This window comes from Pleurodeles waltl, chromosome 7 (assembly GCF_031143425.1).
Source record: "Pleurodeles waltl isolate 20211129_DDA chromosome 7, aPleWal1.hap1.20221129, whole genome shotgun sequence".
Classification (NCBI taxonomy): Eukaryota; Metazoa; Chordata; class Amphibia; order Caudata; family Salamandridae; genus Pleurodeles; species Pleurodeles waltl.
The window spans coordinates 1161167222-1161185274 of NC_090446.1; the positions used below are offsets into that span (position 1 = coordinate 1161167222).

Consider the following 18053-nt stretch of genomic DNA (forward strand, 5'->3'; position numbering starts at 1 on the left):
GGCTCCTTGTAGGAGGCTGGCCTGGCTTGTAGTGGGTACCAGAGGTACTTACACCTTGTGCCAGGTCCAGTTATCCCTTATTAGTGTAGAAGAGGTGTTTCTAACAGCTTAGGCTGATAGAAGGTAGCTATGGCAAAGCAGCTTAGGCTGAACTAGGAGACATGCAAAGCTCCTACTATACCACTGGTGTCATATGCACAATATCATAAGAAAACACAATACACAGATATACTAAAAATAAAGGTATTTTATTTTTATGACAATATGCCAAAAGTATCTCAGTGAGTACCCAGAGTATGAGGATAAGTTATATACACAAGATATATGTACACAAACCCAAATCATGCAGATAATAGCAAAAGGAAGTAATGCAAGCAATGTAAAGTTACAATAGATTGCAATGGGTGCACATATGTATAGGGGCAACACAAACCATATACTCCAAAAGTGGAATGCGAACCACGAATGGACCCCAAACCTACGTGAGCTTGTAGAGGGTCGCTGGAACTGTAAGAAAACAGTGAGGGTTAGAAAAATAGCCCACCCCAAGACCCTGAAAGGTAGGTGTAAAGTGCACCGACTACCCCCCGAGAGCACAGAAGTCGTGATAGGGGGATTCTGCAGGAAGAACAAACACCAGCAATGCAACAACAGTGGATTTCCGGACCGGAGAACCTGTAAGACAAGGGGACCAAGTCCAATAGTCGTGACAGTGTCGAGAGTGGGCAGAAGCCCAGGAAATACCAGCTGAGGGTGCAAGGAAGCTGCCACCTGTTGGAAGAAGCTTGGAGTTCTGCAAGAAAGAAGAGGACTAGGAACTTCCCCTTTGGAGGATGGATGTCCCACGTCGTGAAGAAGCTTGCAGAGGTGTTCCCACGCAGAAAGACCGCAAACAATCCTTGCTAGCTGCAAGGGTCGCGGTTAGGGTTTTTGGGTGCTGCTGTGTCCCAGGAAGGACCAGAATGTCGCCACTTGGATGAGGAGACAGAGGGGGCGCCCAGCAACGTAGGAAGCCCTCACAGAAGCAGGCAGCACCCGCAGAAGTACCTGAACAGGCACTTAGAAGAAAAGTGAACTGGAGTCCACCTGAAGTCACAAAAGGGAGTCCCACGATGCCGGAGGACAACTCAGAAGGTTGTGCACTGCAGGAAGGAGTGTTGGGGACCCAGGCTTGGCTGTGCACGAAGGAAATCCTGGAAGAGTGCACAGGAGCAGCTGCAAATCATGCCATACCCAGCAATGCAGTCTAGCGTGGGGAGGCAAGGACTTACCTCCACCAAACTTGGACTGAAGAGTCACTGGACTGTGGGAGTCACTTGGACAGAGTTGCTGAGTTCCAGGGACCACGCTCGTCATGCTGAGAGGGGACCCAGAGGAACGGTGATGCAGTCTTTTGTTGCCTGCGGTTGCAGGGGGAAGATTCCGTTGACCCACGGGAGATTTCTTCAGAGCTCCTGGTGCAGAGAGGAGGCAGGCTACCCCCAGAGCATGCACCACCTGGAAACAGTCGAGAAAGCCGGCAGGATGAAGCGATACAAGGTTGTTAGTAGTCGTCTTGCTACTTTGTTGCGGTTTTGCAGGTGTCCTGAGCAGTCAGCGGTTGATCCTTTGGTAGAAGGTGAAGAGGGAGATACAGAGGAACTCTGGTGAGCTCTTGCATTCGTTATCTGGTGAGATCCCCAAAGCAGAGACCCTAAATAGCCAGAAAAGGAGGTTTGGCTACCTAGGAAGGAGGATTGGCTACCAAGAGAGCTAAGAGCCTATCAGAAGGAGCCTCTGGCGTTACCTGGTGGCACTGGCCACTCAGAGCAGTCCAGTGTGCCACAAACACCTCTGTTTCCAAGATGGCAGAGGTCTGGGACACACTGGAGGAGCTCTGTGCACCTCCCCTGGGAGGTGCAGGTCAGGGGAGTGGTCACTCCCCTTTCCTTTGTCCTGTTTCGCGCCAGAGCAGGGCTGGGGGATCCCTGAACCGGTGTAGACTGGCTTGTGCAGAGATGGGCACCATCTGTGCCCATCAAAGCCTTTCCTGAGGCTGGGGGAGGCTACTCCTCCCCAGCCTTCACACCTATTTCCAAAGGGAGAGGGTGTTACACCCTCTCTCAGAGGAAGTCCTTTGTTCTGCCTTCCTGGGCCAGGGCTGCCTGGACAGGGGGCAGAAACCTGTCTGAGGGGTTGGCAGCAGCTGCAGTGGAGACCCCGGAAAGGCAGTTTGGCAGTACCCGGGTTCTGTGCTAGAGACCCGGGGGATCATGGAATTGTCCCCCCCCAATGCCACAATGGCATTGGGGGGACAATTCCATGATCTTAGACATGTTACATGGCCATGTTCGGAGTTACCATTGTGACACTGTACATAGGTAGTGACCTATGTACAGTGCACGCATGTAATGGTGTCCCCGCACTCACAAAGTCCGGGGAATTTGCCCTGAACGATGTGGGGATACCTTGGCTGGTGCCAGGGTGCCCACACACTAAGTAACTTTTCACCCAACCTTCACCAGGTGAAGGTTAGACATATAGGTGACTTATAAGTTACTTAAGTGCAGTGGTAAATGTCTGTGAAATAACGTGGACGTTATTTCACTCAGGGTGCACTGGCAGGCCTGTGTAAGAATTGTCAGAGCTCCCTAGGGGTGGCAAAAGAAATGCTGCAGCCCATAGGGATCTCCTGGAACCCCAATACCCTGGGTACCTCAGTACCATATACTAGGGAATTATATGGGTGTACCAGTATGCCAATGTGAATTGGTAAATTTAGTCACTTGCCTGTTAGTGACAAATTTGGAAAGCAGAGAGCGCATAACCACTGAGGTTCTAGTTAGCAGAGCCTCAGTGAGACAGATAGGCATCACACAGGGAACAGATACAGGGCACATATTTATGAGCACTGGGGCCATGCCTGGCAGGGTCCCAGTGACACAGACTAAAACAACATATATACAATGAAATATGGGGGTAACATGCCAGGCAAGATGGTACTTTCCTACACTCCTGCAACACAATCTATGAAAGATCCTGCACCACTCCTGCTAACAAGAACACCCTGCAACTGCTCCACTGCATCCTGCTCAACACTTGCTCACTCTGCTAACAGGCCACGGAAATCTGGGACACCATTACCAGCCTACTCACTGACGTTGCCTTCTTCACCAAAACATGGTTCAACCCCTCCTCAAACAAGACATCAACATCGCCATGCCCAAAGACTACAAGATGAAACACTTAGACTGTGCAAACAAACAAGGCATCGCCATCATCTTCAAGGAAACTATCAGCGGCACCATCACCATGATGACCCCACGCCTCTCATGAAGCACTTCAACTTCCTAGTTCAAACTGACACAAAGACCACGAAAATTGGCGCCCTCACCTACACACCTCCAGGACTCCGAGCTACATTCTACAATGCCATCCCCAACCTCATCGCCCCCCAAGCAATTGGCTCAACACTACGTCCTACTTGGCGACCTCAATGTCCACATTGACGACTACAATGACACCAACACCACCGCCCTTCCGGAGAACCTGAACAACACTGGCCTCACCCAACTGGTCACCGAACCAATGTACAAAGCCAGACACACACTCAACCCCATTTTCACCTCCAGTGACAGAATCAAATTCAGCCACACCACTGAACTCACTTGGACACTGACCACACCATCGTACACTTCACCGACGCCCAGGACACCATCACCAGACATCAGATCTCCTCCCACTGCAGTTAGGGCAAGATCACAGAAACCCAGTGGTCACAGGCCCTCATCACCACCGCCCTCAACAGATCTCGACCAGGTTGTCCAGAACTTTGTAACCTGAATCACCGACAGTCCCCCCTACTGAAACGTACAAAATACAACAAAACCTCCAAAAATGCCAGCTGGTACACCCCAGAACTCAGGACCACCAAACATGACTGCCACCAACTGGAGAAACAATGGCGAGCCACCAAGAACCCCGCCGACAGAGCAGCAAACAAAACAGCTCTCAGCAACTATCACTGGCACATCAAAGAAGCCAAGAAAGCAGCCATCAACCACCTGCATCAACTCCGCAGCCAACCACATAAAGGAACTCTACAAAACAGTCAAAGAATTCTCCAACCCTACTGCCATAGAGAACACCATCCACCCCTCCCAAGAACTCTGCGACACCCTCTCAGACTACCTCCACAGCAAGATCACCAACAAGTACAACCTCCTAACTGCCACAGTCAACCCTAATGACATCAATCAACCAGCAAACATCAGCCAAACCATTACCACATGGTCTCTGCTCACCACCCTGGCCACCTCAGCCATCATGTCTTCCATCCACTCCGGGGTGCCTTCCGACCCCTGCCCACACCAACTTTACAAACTCTACAACCTTGCCACAAACCCAATCAGCACGCAACTCACCAGCATCAACACCTCCATCTCCACAGCAACCTTTCCGCACAGATGGAAACAGGCGGACATCAGACTTTCTAAAGAAAAGATATGCTGACCCCAGCAATCTTAAAAACTATTGTCCGATCTTCCTGCTCCGCTCCCCAGAGAAAGTACTTGCGAAAATCATCTACCAGAAGCTCAGTGAATTCCTGGAAAGAAAACACCTACTGGACGTCTCACAATCAGGATTCCATGCAAACCACAGCAATGAGACCGTGCTGATCGCCGCCACAGACAATTTTAGACCACTCCTTGACCATGGAGAAACTGGGCCCTGATCCTGCTCGACCTCTCCATATCGTTCGGCAGCTCCCTACAACACCCTCATCAACCAACTCTACAACATAGGCATACAGCAAGACACTCGCAAAGGATGCACACACAGTATCCGATTGTGCACTTCAACTCCGCACCCAAAAACATCAGATGTGGCGTACCACAAGGGTAATCTTTCAGCCCCACCCTGTTCAACATCTACATGATCCCCCTTCGCAAACGTTGTTAGATCCCACAAACTCAACAATCTCCTATGCAGGCGACACTCAACTGATCTTCTCGCTCAACGAGGACCCCTCCAACCCCAAATCCAATTTCCGCAACGTCATTTCCAACGTAGCCAAATGGATGAGAGACAACTGCTTCAAACTCAATTTCAACAAAATTGAGGTACTGATCTTTGGGATAAACACCTCCGCATGGGACCACAGCAGGAGGCCAGAGCTCTGACCTACACCCACACCAAACGACCCTGCACTCAACCTTGGCATCACCTTTAACAGCCAACTGGCCATGAAACGACAAGTCAACGCAATCACCTTCTCCTGCTTCCACACACTTAGCATGATCTGCAGAATCTTCAGATGGATCGAAACCAACATCAGAAAGAGAGTCACTCAGGCCCTCATCACCAGCCACTTCGACTATGGGAACCCCCTCTACGCCGGCATCTCCACCCAGGTCCTCAGAAGACTTCAGACCATACAGAACGCTGCTGCCAGACTCATCCTGGACTCCCCCACACATGAACCCACATCACCCCCCACCTGAGAGATCTCCATTTGCTCTCCATCCAGAAGAGATGCCAGTACAAGATCCTTACGAATGCCTACAAAGTTGTCCACGACATTTGACTGGCCTACATCAACCATCGACTGAACTTCCACCAACCCTCCACACACCTACGCTCCTCCTCACTCACCCTCGCACACTGCTGTCGCAGCCTCAGCGGTGGCACCTCCTTCTCATACATTGCTGAAAGGACATGGATCAAACTAACCCTCCAGCTTTGCACAGCCCCCTCGCTGACAGACTTCTGTATGAGACTCAAGACCTGGCTCTTCAAATAAAGACACAGCGTCCAGATACCCCTTCGGGTAACAGTGTTACGCTTTACAAATGCTGTTTGATTTATTGATTGCACTGGGTTGAGGACCTCTGCCAGCACAATGGTCTTAACCTCTTGAGTAGGAAAAGTAAGCTATAACCCCTCAGCCGATCTGAGAATTACAGTTGTAAAGAAGGCAGACTTCCCAGTGGCCATAGGATTAGGTGAAGCCACGACAATGTATGTCTGGTGAAATACAGACCACTGGCATTCCCTAGAAGTCGTCAAATATGTTGTGATCATCCTCATACTGGTTGTCTTGGTCATAATCAGTGTCCACTATGTCATAATGTGGGGCATAAGTGTTTGGTTCAGCATAATATTTTGTCCTGAATGACAGTGTATAGGTCTCTGAACGTAACAAAATCAGCACCATATCAGATGTTGGTATTGGCATAGATACCAGAGTCGATGGCGCTGGTCATGATGTTGAGGGTGGCATCATGCATGGTGCAAACTGTGGAATCATGGGTGGTGTCGGAGCCACAACTAGCGGAGCTGACCCCAGGGAAGGAGTCAACTTCCATGTGAGGTCGAGGGACACAGTCTATGTCAAGGATACAACCCAACCCAACTGGAGGCTCCACAGGATCCTTAAGGCCTGGTTGCACTCCAGAGGTATCCAGAGGTGAGGCATCCGGTGGCATGTTGTGCAAAAGAATGATGGACTGGGATATGGCCCAAGTAATTACCAGTGGCTAAGATTATGTTAAGCATTCCATCCATCACTTTTTTATATGCTTTAGTGTGTCGCCCGAAGTGGGACAGGTATGTTCAGATGTGGGTCTTGTATGTACTGATGAGCCCTAACTAGGGTGAAATCTGTCCTATTTTGCTTGTGTTCCGTTTCAGGGAGGAATTCACCAGGCAGTTCGGGCTTAACTGTTCCCATTGGAGCAGGGTCAAAACCAATTTGCATCTGACTGGATCCAAAAGCAGTGTGTTGCCCACTGAGAGACCTGGTGCAGCATCAAAAATCTCGTCCATGGCTACCTCAAATTGATGTTGCTGGTATGGCATCGCTGTCTGTTTGGGAAAGGGCCAAACCAGGACTAGTTTCAGAATTGGCTCAGAGTGGGGAGTGTGACTAAGTGCCCTAGAAGTGTCTGCAATGTCACAGAACTCCAAGTGATAGTTACGGCGGGATGAGGAAGGCCCATGCTTTTTTTTTTTTTTTTTTTTATGTTTCTTTTGTTACTTCTTGGAGTTACCTGAGCCCCACGACCTCAATGACAGTGGGAAGTCACAATGGTCCTGATCGCAGGAGGTGTCCACACCCTTGACTTTAATCTGAGCTTTTTGGAACAACAAGACTCTGCGAAAGAGTTTGGCCACGTGGTCGCAGATGGGCTTTTTATTCAACTTACCACAGCACAGACACAATGCTGAGTCTTGTTTGGAGTTGAGGCACCACAGGCAGACTTCGTGGGTGTCTGTTACAGACATTTTCCAGTTATAGTCATGACAACTTAAAATCTGTCACTTTGGGAAGTGACATTGTCTGCACAAATACATTTTTGAGGGGAAATCTATTAGAATGTGACAGGGCAGGTGCAGAAAAAATGTATAGACATCAGCAGGTAGAGATGGCAAAAACACACACACACACACACACACACACACACACACACACACACACACACACACACAGGTCCCAATGGCACGACTGGGGCACTACGGACACAAGGTGGAACCTCACAACGCCATCTGTCAATGCACGAGGGAACTGCTACAAAAGTTCCCAGATCCAGTCTAGCGCCTGGGGAAATTTACAGGGTAAAGAGTCTACAGTTAGAAGTCTCTATCAGAAGGATGAATAATCAACAGATCGGAGAAGGTGAAATGATGGGTAGATGGATACATGAATATATTGACAGGTGGATGTATGAACGGCTGGATTTACATATGATAGAATTAATGGAAATGTGAAGTGAATAACAGATGAACAGATAGAAAGATCAGAGACAAAATGCCCAGAAAAGCATGTTCTAGCTTGATTATCAGCTCTTCAGAACCCCAATGATCACATGCATTCACACATCTAATGAGGGTCCAAACCCCACATACCAGGAGTTATTGTGCATTGATAAAGCGTACAAAGAAGAAATCCATACCCTAAAGGAAGAAGGGCATCCTTTTTTAAACCTGAGCAAATTTCTGTGTTCATCAACACTGGGAAGGCACTTCTTTGCTTGCAGTACTTAGCCTTTTCTTATGCAGTCAGCTTTACAAAGGAACGGAAGGAAAAATAGGAACTTTGTTCTCTCCACTCACAAAAATAGGTTAGTGGAGTCTCAAAACACTTTATAGATAAAATTATATCCCCAAAATACTGACATTTGTACCCAACGTAGCTCTCCTGTGCAAAACCCAAGTTCACTCACAATTACTTACGGTTGAAGGTCACAGAGTTTTACTTAAATTAAAATTCCTTAATTTTTTTTCCAGGGCACTGGCATCTAGTAACAATTCAACCTTCATCAAGAGGTCTGAGAAGACTGTCCTATATTTTCATGCAGGAACCTTTCCTCAGGCTTTGGCATGCAATCACATTTTAAACCCTGTTAGAAATTCTTGAAATACTTCTTAGAATCATGGGATAGGACTGCACATGGATTGAACAAGCAGTAACAAGTGTTTTTTCAAGAGTGAGAGAACCAACGATGCAGGGCTGACTGACCCTAGACTAGATGAAAAAGGTCTTGAAGACATGCAGCTAGCTGAAATTAATGAAGTAGTGACACCTGAGGAGGAAATAGTCGTCCCACTTTACTGCTGGATTTAACAATTGAACAGATGTGGAAATTATTACATTATTAATGCATCTTTTTACAAATATGTGTAACAGAATATATACATATTTATACATACACAAAAGCACTTTACTTTTAAATCCCAGACTATTTCATTGACTCATGTGTCCTCAAAAAAAAAAAAAAAAAAAAAAAAAAATCAATAATATTCTCAATATATTTCTAGTAAAAAAAAAAAATTAAAAAAAAAGGATGTTCCTACCTGGACCAAGAAGTGGGGACCGGTTTCTATGGGCACTTGACTGGTGAGCTGGCTGTGGCTCAACCATATTTGTGTTCGCAGTGGTGGTAGTGGTGGCAGTTGCAGTGCCGTTCTGACTAGCAGGTTTGTTTCTATCCCACAAATTAACAGTTTTCTTATTGTAGTTATGAGGATCACCCCAGGCAGAAGTACCATCGTCAATTTCCATCTTGCGTCGCATGGAGGGTGGTGACGGCTCCTCCCAACCAGTGGCCTCACAGTTGCTTTCCTTATGTTTGGCTGAAAGAGGTACAGTTACTGATGCTGGCACTTGGACAGGCACAGATGGTACTGGACCTGGTCCACCCACCCATCCGGACCCGGTCTGTTTAACAGATGAAGCTCCTCCCCAGCCACTCACATTGTTGTCCTGTGGCTTACTGGCCCAATTCTGCTGAGGAAGAGGTTTTAATGATTCTCCCCAACTAGTACCCGGATTAGCCTTTGTGTTTGTGCTGTTCCCCCACCCACTGGTTCCAGACCTTACTGTAGTATCGTTCCAACCAGGTCCAGACCTGCTGTCATTATCCCACCCAGGACTATTCTTCTTTCCATCTCCAATGTGTCCTGAGTGGGCTGAAGATTCTGCCCAGTCTCCTCCACCTCCTGAAGTCCAGCCTGGGCTTGATTTCTGCCCGTCACACCAATTTTGAGATTTGGGCTTAGGAGGCTCACCCCAGGCAGGTGACTTGTCCTCTTGATTTGCAGACGCACTCCAAGCGTGGACGCTTTTGGCAGCAGCATTAACAGAAGTAGAGCTAGCAGAATCACCCCAACCCCCTTGGCCATTAGACAGTTTGTTTTCTCCCCAGCCTGTGTTTGCTGGAACAGAAGCAGCAGGTGGGGAGCCGACCCACCCAGATACTGAAGAGGTATTTGTACTGTTCACGATGGACCCTTCACTCTTCCCCCCTGAGTTTGAAGGCTGAGGAGATGCACCACTCCAAGCATCTGTCCCAGCATCACTCTTTCGCTCAGCCCGTGCTGCTTCATTGAAGTCCCAGGCAATGTTCTGCTTAACAGGAGTCTGACCCCATCCAGTATTAGACAGGACTCTTGGATCAAGGTCCTGTCGCGGCAACTGGATTTGTCCTTGGTCAGTTATCCCGTTCTCCCCCCTTCTCCCCTCACTTGCTCCTCCAGGTCCATTGTTTCCTTCATTTTGATTTACAGCACTACCATTGCTCCCATCGCTAGTTGTGGTGCCGGTGGCCGCTGCTTTGGCCCAAGTGTTCCTTTGATCATTGGCAGGATGCTGACAGTTAATACTTGGGTTATCCCACCCTGTCGACCCTTTCCCACTGATGTCACTGTTGGAATGATGGTTTGGGGGTTTGACCCATTCACCATTCACGCCACTGGTGGGGTTACGAGCAGAATTATTCCATGCTGCAGGTTGCATACCTGCAACATTACCTCCTCCCCTTCCCCAGGCAAGTGTTCCAGGACCAGCAGATAGCCCAGAATCCCATACACTGCTACCATTTCCCTCTTTCTGTACACCATTGCTGGATCCATTATGTTTAGCACTTAGTGCAGAGTTCACAGTGTCTCCATTCCCCTGACTGAACCCAGAACTGCTGCATACTGGGGCAGAATTACCTTGGGACAACCCCCACATCGAACCACTCATTCCATCATCACTGCCCCCACTCACTTGAGAAACTGATGATCCATTAGCACCAGAAAGGCCTTTTATGTGGGGCTGGATGATGGACCCCATACCAACAGCCATCCCCCAGTTGGGCAGTCCATTTGCCTGCATTGCATTAATAGGGTTTGGTGAAGAGCTCATGGGGCTAGTGCTATTTGGTCCATCAGTGTTAAGGTTCTGAGGTTGTACGCTGAAAGACACATTCTGAGAAGTGGACGTTTGTGGTTCTGTGCTCTCTTGAGTCAGCAAACTTCCCCACGCACTCATACTGCCACCTGGGTTCCCATTTTGGTGGTTCCCCATGGTCGGGCCTATGGCACTGACTGGACTGCCAATACTGGGAGGATTGGCTCCTCCCACAGTTCCATCATGTCCAAGCACAGGCCAGGCAGCTGGGTTGGCATTAGGGTTAAGGTTAAGATTAATGCCAGCATTGGAGGTGGAAGCACCCCAGCAGTTTTGACTTCTACCATCCCCAATCATGCTGTCCATCTTTCCATCTCCGTTACTGGCAGAGCAGTGGGAAAGTCCAGGGTTTGAGCCTGGGGCCACGCCCCAGCCCCTGGCTGAGTTTCCATTGCCATTCGCTCCACATGCTCCAAGGGCATTCTGGTTAGAAGTGCTTTGGACGAGTGCTCCATTGATGCCATTATTGCCATTGGTTTTCTTTGTATGTCCGGTGAAGTTGCCTTGGGCACTCCCTGTAGCCATGCTACTATTCTCGGACCCACAGTTAGAGGCAGCTTTAGTGTCTGTAGTACATTCCGAAGCAGGTGCAGTCTCAGTTCCTGTAATGGAAGGCCACGCCTCCTTATCGGTCCGGTCTATTATCACTTTATCCCAGCTGCAATTGGCTTCACCTCGGAAAGTGGACTGCTGACTCCATTGGGAACTGTCATAGTGGTCTCCAAGCCCACTGTGCCCAAGATCTGAAATAAGGCAAAAAAACAGATACTCTCAAAACAAATGTAATATTAAATATAAACAGTCTCTCAGAAACAGCGGTACTCCCTGTATGCTGTAACTATTACTCAAACTCAATGCATTATTGCAATCATACAACAGGTGGAGGCAGAAGAAACCATAGAGCATTGCATGCATGTTGTCTATGAATAAGTTACATTTATGTAACATTTTCGGCCAAACCAATGTCTCTATATTTCTTTGATACTATTACCTCAAATTTTGAACATGGGAGGGAAAATGCATCTGTCTTCGTTATATCAGATATGTATTTAAATATGGTAATACGAAAAGGTTATAACACTCATTCTCTATGGAATCTTGTAACGTCTGATCTTTTGTCAGATAATTGTTCACCTATAATAATAAAAAAGCTGGATAATCTCGAGAGAAGTAATTCCAAAGGATAAAATACTCTTTCATCTTCCACAATGGAGTTCACTTTAATGTGATGATTTGTTCTCAGAACCTAAATAAATACTTAGCAAGAGGGTTAAGCACATAATGGCATCGTTGTTTCAAGAAAATACACACAAGTAATATTTAAAGGATGAAAGCAAAAACGGAAGCACAATTCCTGAGACAGCGTTACAAGTTTGGTTGCCACCAGAGAACGGGAATGTTGCAAACTTGCTTAACGTTATTTTACTGGGCTCCCAGGTTACATTATCACAACTGATTGATATCCTTATATGAACGCGCCTTTCAGTAAAGGAGTACAGTGTGAGAAAGACAGGGAATCCACTAATCCACTAATCTACTGTCTCCAGCAACAGTGTCATAACTTAAATTATCCTGTGCCCCTTCCACGTGGGCTATGTTGACACCAAAGGATGATTTGAGTCCTGAAACTCAATGGACGTCTCCTTAAAAGATACCTCATTAAACATTCCCTCGAACTCCTTACCGGATACCTTGTGACACAGATGTACACCCATTTTTGAAACATTTTCTTTATTCGGTTTTTTTTCAGTTTTTTTTTAAATTACAAAACAAAAACTAAGCAAGAGCATGGCACAAATAGCAATCACAGCAAGTCTTAGCTCCTCTATCTCATGGTACATACATATAAAGTACTGGCATCCCCCGCACAGTAGCGTGAACCTTACATTGCGTGCTTCCTCATTCTATTACAGCATCTTGACAACCTTTGCAATCCAGAAGGGTGCAATTATCATTCAGTAGCTGTGTTTGGTATATCCGTTCATGCGCACTTGAACAGATATGCCATTCAAGTAACTATGGGCTCTTTCCAACTCTTATCCATACGTTGGAGTCCCCACCCAATTCAACTGATCGTGCAAAGTAAACCAGCAGATCCACCCAGATCTGCAAATCTTAAATGGCTCCCATCTCCCCCACCCCAACCCCCACCCTCCACGGCTAGCATAATAATTTTTCCCAGCACCCATTCCAATACATCTCTGACCCACAATGCTATACGGGGCCCCCTGGAAACCATCTTCCCCCATCAATATGTGCCTCCATGCCAGTGCCAAGCACAGGACCTTATATTGCATTTTTTGCTTCTTTAAACTGAGGATCACTCTTAACCCTTGCTGAGGATCCACATCCTGTGGGACTCCTGTTACCACCAACAGTTTTACAAATAGATCTTACCAGAAGGTATGTAACAGGGGAAGCAACCATGCCAAGTGGAGAAATGAGGCACTCCTTTTGTTGTACTTAAGGTAGAAGGCAGACTTTCCCCAGATATATCTTATTCTGAGCTATGGGTGTCAGGTTAGTTTGGTGCAGGAAGCTAAATTGTATCAGCTTGAGGTCCATTCAGTCTCATACCTCTACACATGCCACTGTGTCTGGCCAAGCACACTGCAAAACCACCTCAAGAATCTTTGTAGCAGCCAGAGCAGCTGGGAACGCAGTGCAGATCTCCCTTGCCATCCAAGTCAACTTTGCACTAGAGTGTGCGGTTCCTATAGCCCCAACGACCAGGAAATATTGTTTGGGGTCAAGGACAACAAGTTGCCATGTATATTTTGGCCCTGGGACAAGTAGGCACACCCCTCTGCAGCATAAACCCCTTGGCTGCTAGCTTACAGTACCACATTATTGGGAATGGAAGAGAATTGTCTACAGTTGAGGTAATATTTGTGTTCATATTTCAATACTGTTTGAACTTGCATTTATGGTTCATTAATGCAAAGCCTTTATTATTATGGTGATCTCTCTAAATAAAAGTTGCAAGATCGGACTGCATTACTGACAGTGGTTGCAGTAAAAAACAAATGTGTACACATATGCAAATATTTGAGAAGCTTGAAAGCAAGTTTATTGATTCTTTGGCTTTCAAAATAAAATGTTCACAAAAAAAATGCAACTAGGGAAAAATGTTTTGCTTAATTACTGGGAACTTTTAGGTAGCATTTCTCTGAAGAATATAGTAAAATGTGTTAATGCATGCTTGTATTTCCAAATCAATTAATGATGGAACATCAGTCCAACCAGTTTCAACAAGATTAAGGCAAAATGAAAATAAACATGCATTGGCAAAAACAATATACCCAACATTCGTGGTCATTTTTTTGGTTTTGTCAATCCTTGTCTTGTTTTGACATGGCTTTTATAACACTTCACTGTTGTGAGCGCTGCCGGGCCCTTACTAATGTAACAAATATTGAAAAAGGCAAAAAAAATTTTGGTCTCAAAAAGCACACATTGCCACAATAGTTCCTGGCACTGAACAAAACTACTTTGTGTGCATATATGTTCCTTTTGAACAAGCAGATTATCACTCACAGTGAAGTCAGTCAACAGATGGCTAGAGAGAGACATGGACCTTTAATAAAAACGAAAAGTCTTGGTTAACGCCAGACTTAATTAGGGGCACAATTCTTAAAGTCACAAAATAGGGCCCATGGTATATGTATTTGCATTAGTGCAAATTCATGTATTTCATGTATTTACATAAGTAGGCCAGGAAATTGTACTCAGAAAAAATGTGTGAAATGTATTTTAACACAAGCAAGTATGAATGAGTAGATTTACTCATGCAAACATCTGTTAAGCGTATAAATAGTACAATTTTCCCTTCAACAATTTTTTCTCCATCCCCGGAAGAAGTATATTTCCAATCTTTCTCAGTATAGGAAAAGATTAGAGAAGAGCTGGTGGAAACCCTTAAAACATGTAAGTTATTGAGTTTGCAAAAACTCAAAAGAGCATTCCAACCCTGGTACTATTACTTACCGCTACCTCCAGCCCCAGCATGTAGATCTGCAGAAAGGTGTCAAAAATAAGGAAAAGGCTAGTATTCAAGCCTTACTGTAGTATTATCCCTGGCATAATCACAGAGGCTAAAATCAGAGCTCTTATATAATGATATTGCTGCCATAATTTGCGGAAGCACTACATGGCACCAAAGGGACAAGTGGATTTTTTTTTTTTTTTTTACAGAACATGTAGATTTATGAAGCAACCTGCCCCATAGATATTTTCTAATCCTGTGGCTTCTGGAAAGTGAGCAAGGCATCTCTGGTATATAAATCCACCACAATACAGCAGCTCCTTTGCCGCCATCGAGTCATTGCCATAATCTCATCTATTCGTTTAAGTGCAGTGACCATAAATAAACTCTCTAGCAAAGGGATGCCTTTTTGAGAATTTGTTTATTAATTCTTTCCCAAATAATGCTAGTCTGTCTCACAATATATGAGTAATTCCCAGAAATATGGCTGCCTCTCATAAGTAGTACAAAAAAGGATGCTTCTCTACACGAACAGCTTAACCAGTGCTTCTTCCATTTATCTTTCTCAGTAACCTATCTGGCAGCATGTTTAATGTAAGCATGATAATCCATACCTGCAAATATTTACAAGCCATTTAAATGTTGGGTTAGAAAAAGTGGACATTCTACAGCCCTACATGCCACACTCCCTGTATCCCAGCATAATTGTCAGACAGTTCACTTTACAAATTCCTCTAACTTTGTAATCAAAGAAAGAAAAGTGAACACCAAACTCCAGGTTAAGATGGCCAGCAATTTGACCTCTGTCTTTGAACGCACAGCAAATGTGACCAGATAAAATCAAGATTTAATGGCATCTTTATTGCTCATTCACTTTCTGAAAGAATAGAACACCTGTTTTTGCCAGTCAGAGGTCTCTCGCCAGAACGGGCCAGTAGACCCAAAAAACTGCTCATCCAGATAAAAAACTGTACTCCCCATAGCACGTGGGCGAGGACTGTGCATTGAAAACGTAGTACAATTCAGTGGAGACTCCATTACCACCTCCTATCTCCCCCCGTGTTTTATCTTTTGGCATCATCTGCCGGCTTTCCTCACTTCCTCTAGAGTAACATCACGCTCCAAATACTCTCCAAGGGATTCACTCAGCCTCAAGAAAACAGTGGCACCAAGATAACCTGCCACTTGTTCAGGGGACAACAGGTCTGTGCTACTATAAACTGACTGCAAATGAACTGACCGTCTTTTTTTTGTTAGTCTGTGTCTTGGCCAACTGTATGGTCAGGCTTACGTTACAACAGAATGGGAGAAATGTGAAGTTCTTGTGCAATCCTCCAAGCCAGCAACTTGCTTGGTTTGTTTTCCTCCCTATGCAGGCACTAATCATGCTCTCTTGGCATAAATGTGCTCAGTCTATCCCAGGTGCCCCTAATGCTCTGACAGATGATAACATCTCAGCTGCCGACCTGGAAGAGGTAGGTGGTCTGCGCTGTACCTCCACAAGCTTATCCGCCTGTATCTCTAAGTCCCTTTGTAAATTTCCCTAATTGCTGCGAATCAGACCAAAAAATTCCCCCAGAACACTGCCTTCATTGCTTTCACAGTTACACTCAAAGGTGTGCTCAATAACTGTACCCAGGGTTTCAAGACATGTGGGATCAGTGAGTATCCCCGTCCAGAGTGCCCATGTAAAATGTGCTCCTGCCACTAGGCCCAGAGTATATTCCAGTATTTGAGGAGAGAAATCTGACAGAAACCTGCCTTGGTAGTGGAGCTCCAAGAACACGTTAGCAAGTGAAGATGATGTATTTTGTCCACCATTGCCGTGTAATTAAAGACCTTTACAGACTTTTGTCAAAATTAAGAGGCCTTTGTGCATCTTATGCCCTCGAGTACCATCCTGCTGTAAGTAACTGGAACATGTAATTCTTTACAAACACAATTCTCTCTTTTTATCCTGTGACAGTGGCATGTCTCACACAGGAATCCATCTCACGGCATGGCTGCACGGAGGTGGAGCCCTCGGCAGGCAAGTGTGTTTACCCCATAATACCCACAGATAATGTTATAGAATCAGTCCCCATGACTGTATAACCAGAACTATGAGTCCGCACCCACACCCAACGGTCTAACTATCATAAGTGCAGCTGGTTCAGTGACATCGAGGCCACGAGTAAAGGGGACGACTCATTCCAGTTTTTTCCCCCCATCTTTCACTACCCGACCAAATTAAGTGAGCCCTTATTGTTCCTTGCATTAGTGTCCGTAGCGCTTTTGGAACGCCCATCACCATCAACTGATGAACCAATTATACAATTCTGGGTCAGCAGGAGCATCAGAGGAGGCATTGTAGGTCCAGCAGGTCTGAACACAGACAGGTGCAATAGAAAAGCACCAACATTTCCTGTGTAAGGCTCTGATTTACAATGGAAAGGAAAACAGACGCATTTATAAGCCCCTTATGCCGCCGTAGGTCAAGTGTAGCAGCGCACAAGTGCTGCATTCTGACATGTTATTTATCTGTGGCCTTTAACCACACCCACCTCATGCCCATCACTTTAATTCGTTCTTGGGCCTGCCTATCAAAAATCCTTTGATGTTGCTGGTGAATGCTTCACATTTTTTTCTGCCTTGAGACTAACCCTGTTACATAGATTATTACACGATTTCCAATACATTCTTCTGTACGCAAACTCCTTTTTCCTGTTATCTCTCTCCTTCGTGCTCATACTCATGGCAGCCATGGCGCTTAGTTGTTTCAGAAAGCGCCAACTCGATCGGTGGTACTGGAGCACTTTGAATGACTACCAGGTACATCACATTGTTTTTGTCTCTCCTTTGCATTCCATGGCAGCCGTGCCATTTTTAAGTTTCATAGAGTGCAAACTTGTTTCTACTTGCAGCCGTTCACCTCATTACAGATTATTTAGTGTTGCATAAGAAAAAACAAGCATTTACCAGTCTACAGCAACGTCCAGTCTGGAAAACATTTAAGTGTGTAGCCAATCAAATAGGTTCCTATGGCTGGTGACCTACCATCGCAGCCCATGAGAGCCAGGACGGTTTCTGGCTAATTTGTAGCCTATTAAGTATTAGTTTATTTTCGCAATAAGCTTTGAGATTTATGTAGCCAGCTTCTAATTTGGTTCCGACTTTGATCTCCATTGGAGTATTTTTATTTAAGACTTGTGGTTCCTTTTATGACGTAGGGGCACACTGTTACATTCTGTAGGCTTTGTTGCCAGTCAACATCGGGGGGCTGAGAAAGGGAGTTTAAATGATACATCAGTCTAGGCGAGGTATGACAAGGGCTCTGGGCAGTTACACCAGAAGGTCAGAGCGTAGTAAAGGGAG

The 18053-nt window shown here is 45.9% G+C and overlaps 1 protein-coding gene across 12 annotated transcripts in view; it reads right to left on the bottom strand.

Moving 5' to 3' along the window:
- The window catches only part of TNRC6C (trinucleotide repeat containing adaptor 6C), a 700889-nt gene that overhangs the window by 436703 nt on the left and 246133 nt on the right, over positions 1-18053 (bottom strand). For all 12 annotated transcript variants that reach the window (XM_069200257.1, XM_069200259.1, XM_069200258.1 and 9 more), the window contains exon 5: positions 8836-11457. In XM_069200257.1, coding sequence (XP_069056358.1) covers positions 8836-11457 — 2622 coding nt within the window. The remainder of the gene's footprint in view (positions 1-8835; positions 11458-18053) is intronic.